General features: G+C 41.0%; 1 protein-coding gene across 1 annotated transcript; it reads left to right on the top strand.

Annotated features, from left to right (window-relative positions):
- The first annotated feature begins 851 nt into the window (after positions 1 to 851).
- Positions 852 to 6,330, top strand: LOC117751590 (fibulin-7). Its single transcript, XM_034563523.1, has 8 exons — positions 852 to 914; positions 2,979 to 3,138; positions 3,222 to 3,392; positions 3,980 to 4,105; positions 4,986 to 5,171; positions 5,249 to 5,386; positions 5,631 to 5,766; positions 5,967 to 6,330. Exons 1-8 carry the CDS (start codon positions 852 to 854, stop codon positions 6,328 to 6,330), a joined length of 1,344 nt encoding a protein of 447 aa, XP_034419414.1.
- The last annotated feature ends 8,821 nt before the right edge of the window (positions 6,331 to 15,151 follow it).

Here is a 15,151-nt window from a genome sequence, read left to right as displayed (position 1 = left end):
ACCATTGTTTTCAGTGTTAATATATAACTGGGAAATACATATTTACTACCCGTCATCTTCATCCATCTTTTTATATTCAGTCCACTGTCATATCGCAGTCCAGAGCCCATTGTCATGATACAGCCATGTCAGGTCTGGCCCTTTGTTTGTAACCTGAGAAAAATGTGATGTATTTCGTTCAGTCCAATATATTAAAAGTATACAACAGTGCACATCTTGTCTGTAGCTTCTCTACATTACTGTGAGTGAACATTGTGTCCATCACAGGTCACAAATAGCACTCTGTATTTAAGTTGAACTGGCAGATTCTCGAGAGATGAGTTAGACGATGTATAGTAATGGAAAAAGGTATATTTGAACAATCTTTACAATTATTATATATTTTTCATTGATCATAACTGACAATGTTGGCTCAGTTTAATCTTGTGTTTAAGGATTGCTGTAAACAAGCCTTTAACAACATCAGAAACCATTAAAAACTATAGTGATAGCAGGTTAATCATAATGATTTTCATCTCACTAGTGATCCAGAACAGTGGAGCTCCGTTTTCTTTCACTTGTGTATAATTGAGATACAAACTAAGCTGCTCAAACAGAGAGGAAGTGCACACTAAGTTAGGTAAAGGGATAATAATGTGGTCACATTTTTCTTAAAGTCTCTTTTCCCTGATTGGCTCCTGAAGAGTAAACCCAACATTCCTCAGCGTTTCTCTGCAGCAGCTTTTCCAACTGCCAACTGTGGTCACTCTCTCACCTGGAGACTCTGCACATACTCAGTTCAAACTGCCTGCGACTTCTAACACATTTGAGGACTGATCGTCGACTGCGTGTTGGTTTGGACCAGTGGAAACATGATTGCTGAGATTTTCATCACCTTGTTTTGTTTCTGTTCGCTCCATCCTACTTTTGGACAGGTGAGTGAACTCAATCACAGGCTAATGTAGTTGGAATAAGTTGAATGTCCTGACACATGCTGACAAAGACAGTTCTATTCTATCTATTGAACTGATTACAATATGCCTCGTAATAAGTATCATGCATATATAGCTTGAAAGGCAAAAACTGCCTAAATCTGTCTAACCTTTCTCAGAACAGCTTTTACTGTGAGTGTCCTTGCTTGGCATCACAGAAAAGATTTTTGACAAAGTACATTTTGAGCTCCTTTCACTTTGCATGCAAGCTTCAGGAACAAGACCCCAGAGGCAGTAAGTGGATGCACTCAATACAGCTATGCTAATGTATTCCTGCTAAATGTTTCCAAAAAGACGCATATTTAAGTGACTGACTCCCTTCTGACCTTTGCATGTTTGCCTTTGTTTGCGCACGTGTGTTACTGGGGGATGGCCATTATGCTTTAATGTGTTGATGTATGTGTGAAGTTGGTGTTTTTTTGTGTTTCAAAGTGGTAATAATCTGAAGATTGAATAGTACTGCACTGTCATCTTCAGCTCCTGAACTGCATGCCACCTACACACCCAGTTAACATGAAGCCATGTGAAATGTTGCTTCACATAGGAAGAAAGAGGCCTTTGACAACTACACTATACACACCAGCCACCCCTCCCAGCTGACTGAAGGCTCTCCAAACGCTAGTTCTTTTCAAATCAGAAAGGTGTTTTCAGCAAATATTGACTCTTTTTACATAACCCTGGCTGGACGAAAACACTAATTGGTTGTCTGAATACATGCCTGAGAGGACAGAAGGCGTAGAATGACGCTGTTGAAAAGGACGTGGATAGAAAAACAAGTCAGAGCCACTACCTCGTCCCTGCAGCCAATAGAAAGAGAAGGTGTAACAGGTAATGTTTATGCTCAGGGCGTTTATATCCGACAGACTGACCCCGAACCCTGAAATCCACCACATCATAAGGAGCGAGTAAACTTTTGCTGATTTCATCCCATCTCCTAAAATGACACATGGCAGTTACATAACTTTATGTGATGAAGCTTTTAAACATCCAGACGGGGTCATGCATGAAAACCACATCACTAGAATAGAGAACTTTCAGAGAGTGTTGCTGTGTTTATGACTGAGTTACAGTATCTGGCTTTGAGAGGACGAGGTCCCTGCTTGCAAATACTTACATTGGCCAAACATACAGTGATCCTACTGCATTTACTGGCTCATATAACAGCCCAGCATCTGTACTCAGGTCTTCAAGGGCACTCCTTTAGCCGCCTCGGTTGTTTACATGCAGTGGAGCTGATCGTTTATTAAAGTTTTGTTTGGAGCCATGATTTTATTTCATACTTTACTTTAAATTAAAACATCTACTTGCACATTTGAGTAATAAAGCAATATATTTACTTTGGTTGGGTAACCTCAGGTATCAATGTATTTTATTATGCAGACAGTATGTTTACTAAGAAACAAAACTTGCAGGTGTAATTTATGAGGTAATCTGGTGGCTACATTTTTAATCATAGACAGAATTGTGAAAAGGAAGAAATGGAGAACGTGTGGTAACTATAGAACGTTATTTATAGGTAAGTACGTTATATTAGCTCAGAGTCAGACACTATAAACATTTTTTTTTAAATTGTAAAAAATCTTTAACATTGTTTTGAGTCTTGCGAATGTATGGAAAGTTAGTTATCTGGCTAATACATCAATGACATCATTGGCTTGTGGTCCTGCGGTCTCTTTTTCCATGTCGACAAATATTTATTTTTAAATTTTTATCTTTTCTGTATTCATAAATTCCGCAAAACAGCCTTGAAGAAAACTCAATAGAGATAAAAAAAAAGATTGATTATGTAGCTTCCAAGATCCAAATAGTAAAACTATGTATAGTGCAATGTGCTGCTGTGGTTTAGAAGAATGTAGTGTGTACAAATCATAATCTTATCATATCAAAATCATTGAAGAAGAGTGCTTACCATTATACGGCTACACTTACTTCACACTTGAAAAAGTTTGTTGTGAAATATTTATCAACATCTAATGACATTAGTCATCCTCTCTGTTTTTGTTCCAGGACTGTCCGAGTAGACAGGAAATACAGGGCTCTCTGAAGCAGGTCCAGAAACTTCTCTCAACCCAGGAAGCCTCTTATTTGCAGAGTCTTCGCAACCTGAAGAAGAAAATAAACCTGTTGCAGAGCAGCACTGGGAAGCAGACCACAAGAACCATCAACAGTAAGCAAAACCCTCAGAAAGACAGATTTATACAAATGTTAAATGTGGAAATATCTGCCTTTCTGCTTCTCTATCACCTTCAGGTACCTGCCCAAGACTGGACGGGCCCATCAATGGGAGGAAACTCGGCAGGTCACACGCCGTGGGCCATGAGGTTCACGTTTTGTGTGACCCTGGTTATGAACTTGTGGGATCAGAGAGCAGGGTTTGTCAGGAGAGCTTGACCTGGAGCGGCCAGCAGCCTACCTGCCGAGGTGACATACCAGGGCTGATGATCTTGAGCTATCCGGCCTCACTGTGATGGTCACGTTCTCCACTGCCTCCTCCTCTCTCCTCTTCTTCACCTTGACCATCACTCATCTGGTTATCTAACCCACTGATCACTGCAACTCTTTCATCGTCCTTTTGTAACCTTCTCTTCTCCTGCTCTCTATTGCCATTCCTCTTGTTGTGTTCAATGCTTGTCACCAACATTTTTTTATGTAGAGATACATTTCATGTGTGACTCATGATCATATTTCCTCTTTATGTACTCTGCATGTTGTCCAGAGAGCTTATTGAATGCCGTGACATGTGATATTCCAACCTGTATATCCTCTGACAGCTCACTGACTTTAAGATAACAGCTGTTTGATCAAGACGGGGTTTCCTCCACTAACATTTAGTCATCTCCTCCATTGTTTTCTTATTCACTCTTTAACATGCATTATGCAATCATGACACGTCCTCTTATCTTCAGGCATCAAAGATATTCGGTTGCACATGTCCTTGTATCTCTAGAAGGTTCAAATGTAGCAATGAAGTCTCCTTGTACAACCTTCCTGTCTGTCTTTTCCCTCAGACATCAATGAGTGTGCGTCTTCTCCGTGCCTGAATGGTGGGACATGTGTGGATGAAGTGAACCAGTTCTCTTGTGTCTGTGCCAAAGGCTGGGCCGGACTGACCTGTCAGAGCCCCGTGCCAACATGTAAGTATGGAGTTGTATACCAGTTCAGATACCTGGGGTTTGGGCCTTGGGTTGCACCAACTGTTTTGATACCTTAATATTAGCAGATGCATATTATAAATACATTTACAAGACAGCCCTTTACTGCAGAGCATATTTTTATTGGCTAGTATCCAAATCCACCTTGTCTGCGAAAGGGATCACATTGACAGTAGTTTGGCTAGCTATCCAAAGACAGTGCTACATACCACAAAGTGGGTTTTATTAAATTGGCCAGACCACTGTCACTCCTGGTTGAGTGACAGCGGTCTGCTCTCTGATGTGGATTGACAATTGTTTATTTCTGGAGCCCATTTTGTTGCTTTTACTCTATATAATAGATATTTACATGCTGGCATATAGTTTGTTACGTCTGTTGCTCATTAGATAATGGCTCTATTTATTCTTTTGGGCAACCTACAATTCAACAAGGCACACTTATGACTAGACTCACTCACTCACTTGATATCTTATGAGATCTACTATTTGAGGAGTTTTAGAGCCTTGTCTCGTGGGTTCATGGTGATGAATCAGGTATAAACTATATACTGGCTGTTATACTGTATTTTTTAGGCCAATATCAATATCAAGGATTTAGAATTTCAGACAATGTCAGATAAGAAAATATTGGCTTTTTTTACATAACCTGTTCAAAAACCCCAATTGAATTACATGAATCATAAACATACAGATGTTTATTCTAGTCATGATATGATGTTGAATTTGCACATGGAGCTTATCTGCACATGGGATTAAAACTCTCATACTTAATAGGACTGAAAAGCAATTTTGAAATAACTGAAAATAGTACAGCAAGGAATGAAAACACTTACTATTCCTCTTTCTTGTCTTTCTCATTCAGTCTTTGTCACCATGACAAACACCTCTGCCGCCACCTCCCCAGCCACTGCCGCTGCTGCCACCCTGCCGGCTGCCACCATGGGGCCTTTTGTTCGTCCATCACGTTGCACTATAATGCAGGGGACCACCCACTGCACCTGTGAGCCAGGATACACCATCTCTGGCAGAGACAGCAACACCTGCACTGGTAGGACTAATACCTCCCCTGTGACCATTTATTGCCCCTAGTGGAACGCTAACTGTGTGTGTGTTCTCTACATTTAGATATAGATGAATGTGAGCTGTTCCATAATGGTCAGGCTGGGAAACTGTGTTTACATGCTTGTGTTAACACACCTGGAGGCTACCGCTGTTCTTGTCCTATCGGATACAATGTGACTCGCGATGGACGCAGCTGTAAAGGTAGGTGTTTTTCTGTATTTTGATTTGCTATCACTTTTCATTTTCTTAATGTTAAAGTTTTCCAAAAGATAGTTTCTGCTATGCCCCTCACTGGCCGGGGGCCGGTTGAGAGTATAGTGAGTAAGGAGACAGCAGGCAGGTAATGAGACATACATCGGACAATGAAGTTGGTTGTGAGATAATGATGTCCTCAATACCTTTTCTGTTTCTATACATGTCTTGCTGTATTTATGTTTCCTCACAGACATTGATGAGTGTGCCACCAGACAAAACAACTGCACAAAGGACCAAATGTGCATTAACACATATGGTGGTTTCCAGTGTGTCCGTGTGGACTGCCCCAAAATCCCTAATGCTACGTATGTCAAGACGTCGCCTATGTGAGCATCCTGAATCTTTTTCTTTTTTTTGCATCCAAAACAGGTTTCCACCTCACTGTATAAATAATAGTGATTTTTTTTTTCATTTAAATTAGTAGATATATGGGGATGAAGTTTTAGACCAAATACAAATGTTGACAGTATAACTAGTCCAACTCCATAGACACCATTTCTCACTCTTGGATTAACTCTTTTTCTAGGCGTTGTGAACGTAACCCCTGTCCTGTGGACAACAAGGCATGTTCCCAGACCCCAAACTCCTTCTCCTACCATTACCTGGCTGTCGTGTCAAACCTGTCAGCTCCTCGTGTCATGTTCAGGGTCTCAGCATTACGTCCAATTGGAGACACGCTTCGCTTCTCCCTGCTGGGGGGAAGGCAAGCGCGACGCCACTTCACAGTCCAGCGTTCAGACCGTGGGACAGGTCAGCTGATGCTGGTGGACCCTGTGCAGGGCCCTGCCACACTGGAAGCAGAAGTGGAGATGAGCGAGCTGGAAAGACGAGTCCAGCTGGGGCGGTACATCACCAAAGTCACCATGTTTGTTTCCCAGTATGAGTTCTAGAGAGTGAACGTGGAAACATGCTTGCAGCACAGAAGTCTGGTTTGGATTTAGCTAAGAACTCTTGACAATCAGATGTTTTGTGGTGACTATCTTTAAAGTGTGCTGTTCCTAAAGAGGTTGCTGCAGCCAAATCTCAAACCTGCAGTAAAGTCATCATGAACGAGCATACTGACTCTAAAGTGATGGAAGGATAAACACCTGTCAGCTGGTGGAATACATGTACGGGTTCTGAGTGATATATCTTCGAGTTGATTTAACTATAAGAGCAAGAGTTTTGTGTAGATGAACTGTAACATATTTATTGCACACATTTAGAAATGAGTGTCGGAGATATAAAAGGTGAATGACATGATGTAGCAAACAGTGAACCAGCATTCAACTGGAGCAACTAGAAAATGTAGACAGTCTATCTAGAAAGAAAGCTATTTTTGTAATTGACAGTCCTGCTATGTTGACATTTATATTATGTATACTAGACATGTAGCCATGGTGAGTGAAGATTTTGTAATTCTCTTTAAGATCATGTTTTATTTATATTCTCGTTATGGTACATTAAAACACCATATAAACCTTACAAAGTGTTAAAAAATGTTACCTTCAGCAATATGCTCTAAGAATAGTCATATATATATATATATATATATATATATATATATATATATATATATATATATATATATATATAAATATATATGACTAATGTGTATATATATACACACATTTATATAAGCAGTGATATATGTGAGCTGTTTGGGAAACACTTCGGTTCTCGCTGTATACAGAGCAGTGCTGTTCAGCAGACAGGCTTCTCAAAGAGCCACTGTGTTCTTACAGGGCATGAATAACTTTAACTTTTAAATCTGAAAAACAAGTACACACAAAAAAATGCACATGCTCCCTGCAAGTAAGTTGCGTGTGATGATTTTCCCTTCATGCAGAGGTGTATATTTGGAAAAGTCATGGCATTTTCGTGAAGTGTAATGAAATGTGTCACCTCTGTGCTGCACCAGACATATATCTACTCCTTGGCGTTACACAACTGAGAAACTAATCCACACAAAAGTGCATCTGTGGATAGCGAGGCAAAGTGTAGATTCACTGGAGACAAACAGGATGTCTTCAGTTGGAGAGGAGGCTCCATACTGTGGCGGAGACTCACTGAGAACACAGCTGAAGGGGCGGGAGAGCTTTAGCCACAGGATCCTAAAACGAGATTGCACGCTGAGTGAAGAAAAAAGATGCTTCGAGATAGGGAGACATACAGCGAGTGATGGCTGAATAGAGAGGGCTGAATAGAAGACGATTTACTCCAGGCAGCCAGTCAATGTCTGAGGGGTGCAGGCTGAATTAAAAACTGCTATCTTTATTAACGCAGCAGGATAGACCTCTCACTGTTCTTCCATCCACCGCTGGAAAAATAAGCCAAGGAGGAGGCCGTTCTTTCGTCTGTCCCTCAGGGATCCACAAGAGGTATTGATTCAGTATCCAAAGTTTACTCATTTTCTACTCCTGTCCCCCCATAAAACCCAAATACTCCTCCCTCATTTCATCTACAGCTTACCCTTTCTGCAATTTTTACTCTGCTTGTGTGAAGACCAGCCTGTCTACAAAAATGTATACGAACTGGACTCTATGAAAGTTGGCCTCTCTGAGAGCACCTGGTCTGCAATCTGATGTTTTGTCTGTGCTGTTTTACCCACCTTATCATATTACATCCACCATCTCATCCTTCTATCCCCACTCCTCTATTGTCACCATCCTTTCTCTACTGCTCTCTCCAATGTGGCACACCACACAGATAAAAAACCCAAATGAGTGCTGGCAGTGTGTACAGGGACTGAAATCAAGTTCCTGATCTCATGGTTTTGAGGTACGGTTATAGGAAAACCAACACACACTGGTACTTACGTTTGAAAGGGAATACTTCTGTCTCCTCTGAAGTTTGATGGAACAAAGAAGAGTGCGACTGGGTCCGCTGAGGCTCCAAAGAGTGCAGACAGGACTCCACTGTCAGTTTGGCTCTGGGCCAATTCATGTGGGTATGCAGGTGAGGGAAGGAAGAAAGGAGAGGAGATAGCAGTAGTGCCCACTGTTGCTGTTGTCACTGAAGCTAAACTCATACAGTACAGAGTAGACAGGACGTGAGGATAGAGTAGCCCATTAGAATCCTAAACCAGAAAGCTGATCTGATCTTGTACCATTAAATCACTGCTGTTGTCTGTAACCATTCTCTTTCTTTAAGTGCACACTCAATTACTGCCCAGTATTGTCTCAAAGTCATTATAAAAGAAAACTTTGTTTTTGTACATGTTTCCAAACCATGGTGTTACACTGCCCCCTGCTGCTCCCAGGGGAGGCTGATGCCTCTACTTTCAAACAGATGTTTTACTTTCATCATGCAAAGTCGAAAAAGACCCAAGTGCATTCGCATTTTATGGAAAGACTAAGACTACATTAACTTAAATTCTGAGTGTGAGTTTATTTGTTAAGACTGACATTTGTTTGATACCGTTTTGAAAAGAACATACCGCTGGATATATTTAGTATATGAAAGGTCATATTGTTTTCAAGCAAAACATAGAGAAGATGTAGATGAAACATCACAATCAGGAACATTATGGAACACGTGTTTGCATCTTCAAAGGGATGCCGTCATGTTTCTAGGGTAGACAAAAGACTCAAGAGCAGAGGAGGACACTGGAGACGAGGTGAGGCAAGTCAAGGTCCTTTACCAGGCAAAGGTCATACACTAGGGTTCAGTCCGGGAAGGCAAACAAATCGACAGGATAAAAAAACAAACATATAAGCTGACAAGGGAAAATAATACTGGAAGGCGATGCACACACTAGGAATAACAAAGACAATCTGGCACGGGAACGCAGGGCAGTATATATGTGTGGGGTTGGAAGAGGGACAAACCAGGGGCAGGTGATTGAGAGCAGGTGACGGGAATGACCACTCAGGAGACACAGATGGGACTAACAGGATGTTACAGATGCAAAACTTCAATCAACCAAGGTATATTGACAATAACTGTGGTATAAAATAATAATAATAATATTGATATCATGTTAATAACATTAGATAATATTGTGTAAATCTCTGTTCAAAATATCCTGCTTTTCCAACTCACTGTATGCTTTTTGTTTTTTACATGATATTAGGGCTGCACGGTGGTGTAGTGGCTAGCACTGTCGCCTCACAGCAAGAGGTCCGCGGGTTCAATTCCCGGTCGGAGCGGTCCTTCTGTGTGGAGTTTGCATGTTCTCCCCGTGGCAGCGTGGGTTCTCTCCGGGCTCTCCGGCTTCCTCCCACAGTCCAAAGACATGCTGCAGGTTAATTGATCTCTAAATTGCCCATAGGTGTGAATGTGAGAGTGAATGGTTGTATGTCCCTACATGTGCCCTCGATGGACTGGCGGCCTGTCCAGGGTGTCCCCTGCCTTCGCCCTATGTCAGCTGGGATAGGCTCCAGCGCCCCCGCGACCCTAATGAGGATAAGCGGTATTGAAAATGGATGGATGGATGATGTAAGGTGTGAAAACATAGGCTGGAGGTACCCTTATGTGAGCCTGATGGGGGCGCAAAAAGAAGGTCATGGAAACTTACTTGCATTATAGAAAATATAGATAAAGATACATTTTGGACAAAGGCAAAAACAACAGAAATGAATCACTTCCTGCTTTTGCATCTTTGGTGCAAAAATGTTTAATGTTTTTTTTCTTTTAACATCCAGCAGAATGGCTTTAAAAACTGTTGATGAACAATAATAAAGGCATCTCAAAGTATTGTTTACTATAGTGCAGTCGAACCCTATCGGTTGATCCCAACCTTAAAAAATCGTGTTACCTTTCAAATCCATGAGTTAAGTATGCTGGATCACCGTCAAACTGTTATGGCTCACTGGGAAACCAAAAATGGCCTCCTTGTAAGGGAATGGATGGATGGTTTCAACAATGGCTGCAAAACATTCTCAACACTGGATTTTGACATTTTCCCTGTTTTAAAGTCACCTGTCTTTCAATTGGCTATTATAACTAATCAAACTGTCTGCCTTTGTTGTGTGAATAAATAAAGTTATGGTGATCATCGTGGCTCAGAATGTGAGAAAGCATGTTTATTAACAATAACAGTACCACTTATATACCACCACTTTCTCAAAGCATTTATTTCGGGGGAATTGTCACCATGGTAGCCATGCTTTGAATATCTAACAGACTTGACTTGACTTAACCATGCGTAACTGTCAGTGAGGACAAGAGGACAAGGACAGGTCAGTTAAGTTCATGACTAAATCGAATGCACAAGTGGTCTCTTTTATTTTTTATTTTTAAGGCTATGTTGACATTTTGGCTTGCAGCTTCAATTCTTTAATATCACTGTTCACAAATGAAAGACTTTTGTGCAGGTCTTTGTGCAAGTCAATTTTAATAAATGTTGGTGTGACTGGCTGCCTTGTATACAAACGTGTTCTTATTGATGATTTCCCTCAAGTCTCTTTTGTCACTGTCCACATTGATCTCTATTTATGATTTTAGAAACTACTTGAAGACTGACTGAAATTGTACATGTGCTGCAGTATCAAGCTGTCCTCATAGATGTAATCAATATATTTGTGTAGGATTTTATCTTATCAACAATATTATTGTCTCATATAGCACAGTTTGTCTAGGAGACTGTGCTGTGCAAAATGCTCCCCCAAATAAGTGATTGTTACTTTTTTATGAAAGATCACTGCTCCCTGCAATCCCATACGATGTGAGAGGAAGGTGCATCAACTGAGTGTGTCTGAACATGGCCCTGTTAATGGAATTGAATCACACCACCAGTGCAATGGGCGCTCAAAGGCTGAACCCTGCTGGGACATAATAAACTGTATTTCTGTGCTCAAAGGCCTGGCTTTATTGTCAGACACATTTCCGTCATCATGATGCAGTGTGTCACTCAGATCAAGTGTGAGCAGTACACTTGGTGTCCAAACAGGCCTATCCACAGGATATAAGTCAGGTGATGATTGGTAAGGGCCAATCAATAGATGAGTGAGACATTTTGGGAAGTTCTTCTGTTTCAAGCAGGGTTGTGAGAACTGACACTCTACAACAAAATAAGAAAACAGGCGATAAACATAACCATAGTTATAGACAGATTTATTCTTTGGAATGTTATAAAAATGGAAAAAATGTTTTCTGCTTTATTAATCACATCTCCCCTGATGTAGAAAAGATAACAACAGAGTAGAGGAGAATGGATACCTTTTGATGCTGCCGCAGTTTCTATTCATTCATATGTGTATGCTGCAATTATTGCTACTGGTTTAATATCATTATTATTATTATTATTATTATTATTACAGTATTCAGTTTCCTAGTTATTTTATGGTTTTAATGTATTCCATTTTATCATATTTAATCAAGTGTGTTTTGTTTTCCATATTATTTTCCTTTCTTTTATGTACAAACTATTTCTATTCTCCCCTATCGTAAATCAGAATCAGAATCAGAATCAGAAACCGTTTATTGCCAGGAATGTTTACACAAACGAGGAATTATTTTTTGGCGGAAGGTGCAACATTAGACATGACAAACAACAATCAACGCGACAGCAACAGTGCAATGTGTGTATTAATTTAAGTGTAAGATAAAGTGCTCGGACAACAAATAACGTTAAAGTGTTTGGGTGTGTGTTTCAAGTTACATGTGTGTTTAAGTTAAAGTGTATGTTACATGTGACGTGTGTTTAAGTTAAAGTGCATGTTAAAGTGACATGTGTGTGGAGGAGGAGGAGGAGAGAGAGGAAGGAGGAGGAGGAGCCTGAGGAGGGAAGAAGGAGGATAGAGGAGGAGGAGGAGGAGGAGGAGGAAGAAGAAGAAGGAGGAGGATGAGGAGGAGGATGAGGAGGAGGAGGAGGAGGAGGAAGAGGAGGAAGGAGGGGGAAGAAGGAGGAGAGAGGAAGGAGGAAGAAGAGGAGGTAGTCCTGGGGGTGACAGAGTCAGTCAGTGGGGGACCCGGGCTCCATTGATGAGCCCGACTGCCGACGGGAAAAAACTTTTGGTGTGGCGGGAGGTCTTTGTCCTGATGGACCGCAGCCTCCTACCAGAGGGGAGGGACTCGAACAGGTTGTGTCCAGGGTGGGAGGGGTCAGTGACAATCTTTCTGGCCCGCTTCAGTGACCTAGAAGTGAACAGGACCTGGAGGGATGGCAGATTGCAGCCAATAACCCTCTCGGCCGAGCGGATGATGCGCTGATGTTCAGCTCCCACTTGAGGTCCTGGGTAATGATGGAGCCCAGGAAGCGGAAGGACTCCACAGCGTCGACGGGGGAGTCACACAGGATGAGAGGGGCGGGTGGGGCTGCATTCTTCCTGTAATCCACAACCATCTCCACTATCTTCAGAGCGTTGAGCTCCAGGTTGTTCTGGCTGCACCAGGTCACCAGGTTGTCAGTCTCCCACCTGTAGGCGGTCTCGTCCCCACCAGAGATGAGTCCAATGAGGGTGGTGTCATCCGCGAACTTCAGGAGCTTGACGGACTGGTGACTGGAGGTGCAGCTGTTGGTATAAAGGGAGAAAAGCAGAGGGGAAATAACACAGCCTTGGGGGGAACCTGTGCTGGTGGTCCGGGAGCCAGAGACGTGTTTCCCCAGCCTCACGTGCTGCTTCCTGTCGGTCAGGAAGTCTGTGATCCACCTTCAGGTGGAGTCGGGCATGTGCAGCTGGGAGAGCTTGTCCTGCAGCAGGGACGGGATGATGGTGTTGAAAGCAGAGCTGAAGTCCACGAACAGTATCCTGGCGTAGGTTCCTGGGGAGTCTAGATGCTATAGTGAAAAGTTTGCAGCACACAGTGTAAAGCACTGTGTGCATTATTATTATTATTATTATTATTATTACACAGAGCTGTTGCCAAACAATATTCACACATATCTAAATGTGGCCTTTAAGGTATACCTTTACCTTTATAATGTATACATTATAAAGGTACATTATAGTTAGTAGACGAGTCACTGAGCTGCCCTATAAAACAACAGGGCACTCAGCTGGAAGACTGACATAGTCTACACAGAAACAGTACGAGACAAATGTGTGTGTGTGTGAGAGAGAGAGAGAGAGAGAGAGAGAGAGAGAGAGAGAGAGAGAGAGAGAGAGAGAGAGAGAGACAGGTAAGGCAGGCTTTATAAACTTGTATTTAAAATGTCCACTGATGACATGTGGTGGCTGGCTGGATGTGTGGGGTTGCTATTCATTCTTTACAAAAAAATAATCAAACTATAGAGAGTTAATAATAATTCATCCCATTGTATTGTCAAATGATTAAGTATTATTTCTGTTTGACCAAAGTTTCTTAAGAGGTTTTCCCAGATCTATTGGAATTCAGCACCACAGTGTTGGACAGCAGCAGCTGCTCTTCTACCTCTCATTTTAGTCCATTTATTTGTGTGATATATGCATTGTTTTATTTTGATAACAAAAATATCACTAGAAGCTGAAAAAACCCATTTGTATAGTAATTAAAAAATCCATATTGTACAACTATGCTTCAGAGACTGCTGAATTGCATTTTACTCATAATAGCATCTGCTTATATCGGCAGGTTCCTGCCTATCCACCATCAACAGTATATATGATGGCACTGTGTTAAAGGTAAGTATCTTATTCTTATTGTGTAGTTCTTCGCAAAAGAAATGAATGAAATATTGTAATGACGCTTGACCATTTTATGATGTACTGTTGATTTACCACTTAAAAAGGCCATATTCTGCATATGTAACACATATTCAACAGTTTATAATGTGATGGCTCTCAAACATGATGTATTTACTTAGGTATGTGTTCTGACATTGTTGTTGGTTTTCTGATGTTTGTATTTGAACAACAATGCATTGTTGATTGTCTCAATCCCAGGTTAAAATTAAAACAGAATAATGTGAATTTCCAAGGCTCTATGTACTCTCTCTACAAGGGGCATTTGGATTTAGAGCCTTACGGCATCAAACACATTGACATGGTGTTTAAGGGCTGATACAATCTTCTTATTTCAAACCAAATGTATTAGTTTAATGGATGACTTTGATAGAATGTGTCGTGTGCTAAGCCAAGAGGAATCCAATTAAATCGTAATGTTCATAAATATTTTGATGCAATCTAACTTTGTTTTCTCTCTTTTTCAAAGGATGAACCTATGTGTTTGTTTAAAGCAGAACAAATGTCAGCAGTATGGTTTGAATGCTTTGGAAGACTGCCATTGTTGTTGTAAGTGCACTATTCAGACAACAACTTGAATATTACGTAAGACTGTAAGACTCTTCAAAATAAACTACTCAGTAAAGATCACATGGGAATCAAAGCAATCTCCTGTTGATTATTATCATGGTTATTTGTTAATTATAATAACAAATATTGTTGATCTGTGAAATTAACCTGCAGAGATTTCAATTGAAAGACTGTGCCTAATATGAATAATGTATTTCTTCCTAAATCACACGTTGTTTTATCCCAGTCATACCATGCACAAGCAGATTAAACACAGCTGACTATTTCCAACATGTTCATAATTGTATTCTCCATTTAAGGATAACAAACTGTCTATGACTCAATGTGTAACAATGTCAGAACTGTGTGTGTGGCCTAGTTGGATATGGCTGATCGTGTTGATGCTCTCCTGTGGAATAACTGTGCTGCTGCAATAAATGAACATGTTTCTACCACGTTCAGTTTGGTTTGGAGCATAGATGGAGCCAAATCTTCTCCCATTTCAAATGTGTTACTTGTGGTCCTTGAAATATTGTGTTCAATTTTGCTCAGCATTTAATAAGGTCCAGCTATATGT

Source organism: Cyclopterus lumpus, chromosome 3 (assembly GCF_009769545.1).
Source record: "Cyclopterus lumpus isolate fCycLum1 chromosome 3, fCycLum1.pri, whole genome shotgun sequence".
Classification (NCBI taxonomy): domain Eukaryota; kingdom Metazoa; phylum Chordata; class Actinopteri; order Perciformes; family Cyclopteridae; genus Cyclopterus; species Cyclopterus lumpus.
The sequence above is the reverse complement of the archived record's forward strand: the minus strand, read 5'-3'. Positions and strand labels throughout refer to the sequence as shown.